This window comes from Chenopodium quinoa, unplaced genomic scaffold, assembly GCF_001683475.1.
Source record: "Chenopodium quinoa cultivar QQ74 unplaced genomic scaffold, ASM168347v1, whole genome shotgun sequence".
Taxonomy (NCBI): Eukaryota; Viridiplantae; Streptophyta; class Magnoliopsida; order Caryophyllales; family Amaranthaceae; genus Chenopodium; species Chenopodium quinoa.
The window spans coordinates 990763-998208 of NW_018745403.1; the positions used below are offsets into that span (position 1 = coordinate 990763).

At 35.0% G+C, this 7446-nt stretch overlaps 1 protein-coding gene across 1 annotated transcript; it reads right to left on the reverse strand.

Annotated features, from left to right (window-relative positions):
* Positions 1 to 322: 322 nt before the first annotated feature.
* On the reverse strand, positions 323 to 7060 carry LOC110713042 (non-functional NADPH-dependent codeinone reductase 2-like). The gene is made up of 4 exons (XM_021891510.1): positions 6373 to 7060; positions 3328 to 3571; positions 2025 to 2204; positions 323 to 1343 (listed from the first exon to the last, which is right to left on the reverse strand). Exons 1-4 carry the CDS (start codon positions 6759 to 6761, stop codon positions 1119 to 1121), a joined length of 1038 nt encoding a protein of 345 aa, XP_021747202.1. The 5' UTR covers positions 6762 to 7060; the 3' UTR covers positions 323 to 1118.
* Positions 7061 to 7446: the final 386 nt, after the last annotated feature.

A 7446-nucleotide genomic window follows, 5' to 3' on the forward strand; every position in this document is an offset into this window, starting at 1 on the left:
TTTGTTCTTTTATTGGGTGATTGAATTGATTGACTTTGTTTCGTATTTCATTGTGTGATTGTTGACGCGGTATATTTTTGGTGTATAGGAAGTTACAAAAGGCTGTAATGTAATCGAGATTCGATCTTCAGCATTAATGCTGGAATGACATTTCATGTTTGGGGTTGTGATTGTAAGATTATTGGATTTCAAATATTTGAGACTTAAGCATATATTTTGCATTGATGAATGGATGTTACTTATTGTATGTGTAGTTGTGTCTTTTTAAGCTTGAGGTTTGATCATTGCCAATTATTAGTCTGAAAATAGCATAGGAATATACTCCATTTCCAAATCTAATCATGGGACAGGCCTAAAAATTGGTACAATAGATTGGGCCGCACCTCAGCCTGAAATTATGGCCCAAACTTAGGGAAAATGAGGTTGAGTCTAGCCCATTGAATGTTTTTGTTTTTCTTCTTTTTCTTCAAGTCAAACACAATAGAATTAGCAGGAGATGAAATTGTTGGAGTGCCAACAGAATCAGAACCCGTGAACCTTGCTTCACAATAACTTCATCTTTTACGAGTCCCACTCCTTTGTCGGTAGGCACTTGCATCTGCAATATCATATACTCCACGATCGGTTTGAGTTTGTGTTTTGCACCCAAATTCCATAATGACAGGCAGATTCTTGAGAGAATCATCCATGAGGAAATGTCAGACGAGCAAACACAATGCAATCAATTCCACAATATTTGAGATTCTAGCCACCATCCAGTTCTGACAAGACACCTAACATGACACCATCAATTGTTCACTTCTAAAGTGTTGGCAGGAGACACTGCAGGCTTGTTGCTGATTCGCCATAAGCCAAACTGTTTGCACACAGTTCCTAACTCCTCCCAGATGTCAACAGACATTTGCAACAAAAGAAACAGACAGAAATACAAAAACATAGAAAGAAAGGCATGTCAGGAGATCTACATAGGATAGTTTCGTATTCAGTTGAGGGGCTTATTCGGATCAAAATTTCAAAAGTGAGATTAATTATCTCAAGTGAGTCAATTCTCAACACCTGAGGGTTACATCCTCAACAACGTTGCATTTGTAGCCGTCAAGTTTAAAGCCTTGTCATAGTCAAAGCTCTCCATCCCAAAGCTCTTCAAGTGTCTTAAAAGGCCCTTTCTTTGATAGATAAGGCCAGCCAGTGACCCCTCTACTCTGAGGGATTCCCCTGATTTTTTCATGGTCTTCTTCAGTCAATTCCCAGTCAAAAATCATAAGGTTTTCTTTAATTCTCTCCTTATTGAAACTCTTCACAACTATAGTAATTCCCTGCTCATATGCCCATCTCAAGCATACCTGCAATTCCCAAAGATAAAAGTGACACTTTGAGGGGATAAGGAATGAAGAGAGAGGATGACAGCAGAGATTAGAAGATCTCTGGTATTACAGCGACAATATAGCATTCTGATTACCCCTCTTAAGCCTTTAGGACTGTTTTGGTAAATGGTACTGATAGTGAGTTTGTGTGCACTTTTATCAAAAACAAAGATTCCAACCTCCAACTACGAGTTTCACTTGATCAAGTTCCATCCATCACTGTTTATTTCTTCGAGCTAGTATCAATTATTAAATGATAATGATGATTGATGAAGGAAAAACACATAGTATATAGGAGCACAGTTGCATTACACTCAATTTGTCAGTGAAATTTTCTTACAGTGACTCAAATATACTACCATTACAGCCATTTATCACTGATTACTGAACAAAACCTAAACACCATTTTCCCATTTTCAATCTACTTGACAATTTCTTATTCGATTGAAATTCAAAGGATATTACTTCATAACGTTAAAATACTATAGAAGTCATTAAATTAATATCCAGGTAAATTGTTACGGAGAGCTTTTGGTATATCCATGCAACAAGGCAACAACTTACTTTTAGTTATGATAGATACATAGGTATATGCAGACATCACATTACATGCAATGTACAGAATGTGAACTTTAAATGTAAGGTGTAAAAGGCAAGTACCTGAGGTATAGACTTTCCTTTAGATTTGGCAATCTCCTGAAGCACTTCAGATTCCAATATCCTGTTACTGCCGTAGAAGGTTCCTATGGCTCCTAATGGAGAATAAGCTGTTATAAGAATACCATTTTCCTTGCACAAGTCTATCAGCTTCTTCTGTTGCCAAAATGGACTAACCTCCACCTTTAATTTTCAAATCATGGAAGCCCTAGGTTAGATGATGATCTGACTTTGCAGATATCAAAGGAGATAAAGGCAAGCTCTGAACTACATGCTATTAATCCCAATTCTAACTCTGAGTCCATCATAATGACTCATAGGAAAACAGGAATGTATAAAGAATTTGTAGCGTAGTAGCAATAGCATTAAGACCCTGAAGTAAATAGTAATTGCATAGTTAACAAATAAATTATGTTATTTAGATATGTTAAGATTTCAGGACAGTTATACATGACAAGCGTATTAGTTACGACAATTTATATACTCAGAGATCCTAGAGAACTAGAGGCGTTTACTATATTGCAAGCTTTGATGACATTGAAGCAGTAATACATCTGCCTTCTTCAAGAAAAATTTCAGGTGCAGACTGTACAGTACACCAAAGCATCAAGAGAAGAATAATCATGAAACGTACTTTCAAATCATATGTATTAATCATACGGAATGAACAGCAGGTTGAGACTGCTGTATAAAGTCCAACTTAACTAATTCTTACAAATAAAAATACAGCAGCTTTTAGAGATAAATCATAAGACTCAGGAACACCCCAAAAATAGAAAAAGGTAGCCTCCAGTTGTATCTGTAACACAAAACACCCAATCCTAGAACCATTTTAAGAAGTATATCCAAACCCTTTACAGGTGCACAAAACTATACTGCAGATAAGTTCTCTATACTAAAGATTAATGAAGTCAAGAAATGGACTATTTCCCGTCTCCTAAGGGTACATAATATTAATATAATTACCCTGTAGATGAATGTAAGGAAAGAAACAAGTCTTCTTAATTTATTAATGCTCCTTCTACAGATTCAGGCCCTTTTCTTTTTTGGAATAAATGGAGTTGAATTGAAGTGAGTTGAGCTGAGCTGAGCATAACATAACTGAATTCAATGGAGTTAAACTGAACTGAAAATAGTAATAACATTGAACTAAATTGAGCAAAAGTGAATTAAATTTAGTAGAGCTGAATTGAATTCATCTTAAATAGAGTTAGTCCAAATGGAAAGGAAATTACAGACCTAAAACAGTGATAAATAAAGAGCTACCATTGGGTTGGGGGGGGGGGGGGGGGGTGGGCGCACTTACTTGATTAACAGCAGGTGGGATTTTAGCTATAACCAGAAGATCATTGAGCTTCTTACAGGAAAAATTGCTAACTCCAATGCATTTAGCAAGGCCAAGCTTCTGGCACTCTTCCATAGCGGCCCAAACACCTTGAAAATCCATGGGAAGAAAATCATCCTCCTTTATTGGAAAATCATTTTTACCAGGTTGACAGCTTAGTGGCCAGTGAATCAAATACAAATCAATCCACTCCATTTTTAAATTCCTACAAAAAACACCCCCATAGTAACTAGCCATTCAAAAACTTGAGGGTCGGAGTATGCATATATATGCACTGGGGAAGTCCGATATCATGATGTTTGAAACTGAGTGAACACGAGGAAATTCTAATTTTACCATGTTAGATCTAATAAGAGAATTGTTGCTAAGTTAAACGTTCAAATATGAGTAAATCTTTCAAATTTTCTTTGTCTGATTTGTTTTCCATGATAGTCCCTTTCAATCAAACAAAGATCTATGACAAACTAATCATTAAGCAAGTTAAAACCTAAACACATTCTCTATCATAATCAATTGAGGAGATAACTAGCATGAACGGAGTACATTGGCTACTCCATCTATTACCAGTAATTAGGACGGAATCCTGTCGTGCTTTTACGTGGTGAGACTCTCCACTAACACAAACTCCACAGCTTATGCTTAGCCTATGAAAGGATTTTCAAGCTCCTCAGATATACATTACCATCTATCCAACACTTGATTTTGCTTTAGTTACATCCAATCTACCAAACATTACTTCCTAAGTAGTATATTATATTTTACTATTATTTCCCATTTCTATGGATTTCTAATTTCATTAATGAAAAACCAAACAAGTCAATATCAAAATTTTCATAACTTTGCTTTTCTACAGATATCCATATCGTACTTTGAATTATGGTTTGCTTAATACTTAAAGGCAGTTTTTAACAGAGCACATCTACAAAGTTACATTTCTACACCCACTCCCAAACACCACCTTCATTAGTTAATGCTTGCAACACCTTACTATTACACTATTAACAATTTAACATACTCTAGTTTGACTATATAATAGTTTTTACTCACTAAAAAGTAAAAAAACAAAACTAGGTACATGGAAAAAGTGTGTAATTTCAAAATATCAACTTTGGATACTTCATAACATTAGAAATTCTAAAGTTATAATAGCTTTAGTCATATATGACTATAATAAACTCCGTTGCTACTATATTGTGTTTTTATGGTATCATGTTATACCAACAAAAAATTATATTGATATCAACACAATAAAAATTCTTGTTGGTACTAATGAAAAAGTATTGGTATAAAATTATATCATCAAAACCAATGGCAGATATTCTCTATGGCCAGGGGCCAGACCCCCCATAGGCCAAAATTGTAGTTGTTGTTCTTCATCCCTCCCCCCTAATTTGAGACAAAAATATAACTCGTAATATATACTTGTAACTGTTAATTTGGCACCGAAAAAATTTGTTCAAGACCCGCCACTTATCTAAACACAATTTAGTATCAACATAGTTTATTATAGTCTGATCTAATTAAAGCTATTATAGATAAAAAAAAAAAAAAAAATTCTCCCTTAACATGTTTTTATCGAGAATTAAAGTTGCTAGTAGATAAAATTGTACATGAAAAGTAAAAATGCGGAGTAAAAGTGTTGATAAGTTCAAAGTATGAAGACACGGATGAAGTTCTTGAAGTGACACTCGATAGACGATAATACTACAATATACTCCCTCCGTCTCATATTATAGTTCCTGCTTACCTATTTTGGAGAACCAAAATGCTGTTCGTGTTTCCATTTTTAGATAGTATATAATTGCCATAATACCCACATTTTTTTAACTTTATTCATTGTTCTTCCTAAATTACCCTTGAATTTTCAACTTGTTTTGTACTTTTTTTCCACTATCTCTCTCTACTTTTGTCTATAATTATACTTTTCACCTTTTTTTTATGTACTTTATTCACTTTCTCTTCTTTAACTTTTGTTTATAAATGTATTTTTCACCTTTTTTAATGTACTTCATACACTTTCCCTTCCCATTTCTTAAATTACCGTGAAAAAACACAAATAGAAACTATATATTGGGACGGAGGGAGTATTTTTCACCAATCGTAATACAGTATTACCAAAAACGAAGTACCAACCACAAGAAGTACTACTCTCTCCGTCCCTTTATTTTTGCCCCATTGACATTTTTAGAGTCAAACTTTGAAAACTTTGACCGTAAATTATCGTTAATCTATAAAAAATTATTTAGTTATGAGTGGTCTTGTTAGATTCTTCTCGTAGTATATTTTATTAATATCAAGTTTTTATAATTTTTACGTGTATGAAAATAAAGATATAGACGTTTACGCGTCTTGAAGACTGTACACAGTCAAATGGGGCAAAAAAAAAAGGGACAAAAGGAGTACTTGATACAACTCATACAAGTAATACCATAATACATCAATACCCCATGTTAATAAACCACTTACTCCCTCCGCATTTTTTAGTAAAACATTTTTACTTTTTGCACTATTCAACTAATTTGCTTTGACTAATATTAGTGATTTCAACATAAAAATAAAAAAATAAATAAAAAATAAAAATATATGAGTAGTACTTGTTGGAATCGTCTCAAGAATAGATATAATTTTTACACGGAAGGAGTACCACTTATGAAGTACTTCGTGTAACAGTAAAAAAAAATTCCAAAACCCTCTGTATTTGGCCAATCATGCATCCTGATACAAGAACTTTAATTAACATCAACTCGACTTAAATCAGATTGACTAACTCGACAGAAATTTCTTGCGAGGAAGCCACAGTTAATCACATAGCACTTTGGTTAATAAATCAATAACTTTATCTAGTTATCATTACTGTAGGACCTGTTTGTATTAAAAAGGTTATAAATTTATTTACGAAAATGTCATATAATAAACGATAACCGTGCATCTCGGAGATAAACTTGCATTTACCCATTTCGAATCAATGTGATAGAAAGACACAAAACAATGAAAATTAAATTATACCTGAGAGATTTTTGGAGGCCAGGAACAACGAGATTAGGGTGAGCATCACCACACCAAAGCTTAGAAGTGATAAAGAGCTCATCTCTGGATTGGACCAGGCCCAAACTCAAAGCCTCTTGGACCGCATCACCAATGGGCTGCTCCGATTTATACTTATGGGCCGTATCGAAGTGTCGATAGCCCACTTCGATGGCCCGCAACACCGCTGACTTCATTTCATCCGCCGATACCGGAGGATCCACGGCAGTACCTAATCCGATGACGGGGATGCTTCGTTCTCCGTGACTGACTTTGATTTGTGGGACTCGGAGTTGACTCGGTGGAGTTGTCATTTTTGACTGAGTTGTGAGGTGGATTGTTCGTAGTCTTAGTGGGTCAACTGGGATCATATGGTTTCGGAGATTTTTGTTTCTGTGTTTCTTTTGGGAAATTGTCCGATGTCAGATTGAAAGGGTCATTTTTAGACAATTGCATTTCAAACAATCTGGATCTGATTTTTTTTTTATTATTTGATAGGACATTAAAGAAAAATTTTCTTGACAAAGAATTGCTGTTTTTAATAAAATATAAAGTACAACCAAAACCCTTAAAATTTCTCTCTTCTCTCTCTTCAAACCTAGTCTAGTAAACTTAGGGACTGTCATTGATTTTATCGATGGTAAACCCCAAATTCTTTTTCAATTTAATGTTTTCAGTAAATTAAGATCACTAACAGTATATTGATTACAATCAGTCCCTCCATATAGGGTTTAGTCGGTTTCTTAATGGTGGGCTATGTTGCACGGGGACACCTTCTGACCGGTATCCCCCGTCCCCAGAACGTTATGGGTACAGATACGTCTCGGAGATGGCTTGGGGACGTCCCCGGGATGCGTTGACTTTTTGGGACGTTTCTGGGGATGCGCGTGTGGCTCAACGTCGTCCCCAACGATAATTTTGGGCTTTTTAAATTTAAAAAAAATACAACTTACTTATTTAATTTGAGAATGTCGACCCATTTCCTCCAATAATTCACAGTTTTACACTTCAAAACTCACAAATTAGGGTTTTCCATCACATTCTCTCTCTCGGCGG

What these genes read in the sequence shown, in the direction of transcription:
- LOC110713042 (XM_021891510.1), bottom strand. Translation starts at nt 6,761, where the DNA reads ATGATCCCAGTTGACCCACTAAGACTACGAACAATCCACCTCACAACT. An exon ending in GGCCTCCAAAAATCTCTCAG is followed by an intron (nt 3,572 to 6,372) that starts GTATAATTTAAT and finishes TGTTTTTTGTAG; the next exon opens with GAATTTAAAAATGGAGTGGA. An exon ending in TCCCACCTGCTGTTAATCAA is followed by an intron (nt 2,205 to 3,327) that starts GTAAGTGCGCCC and finishes TGAAAATTAAAG; the next exon opens with GTGGAGGTTAGTCCATTTTG.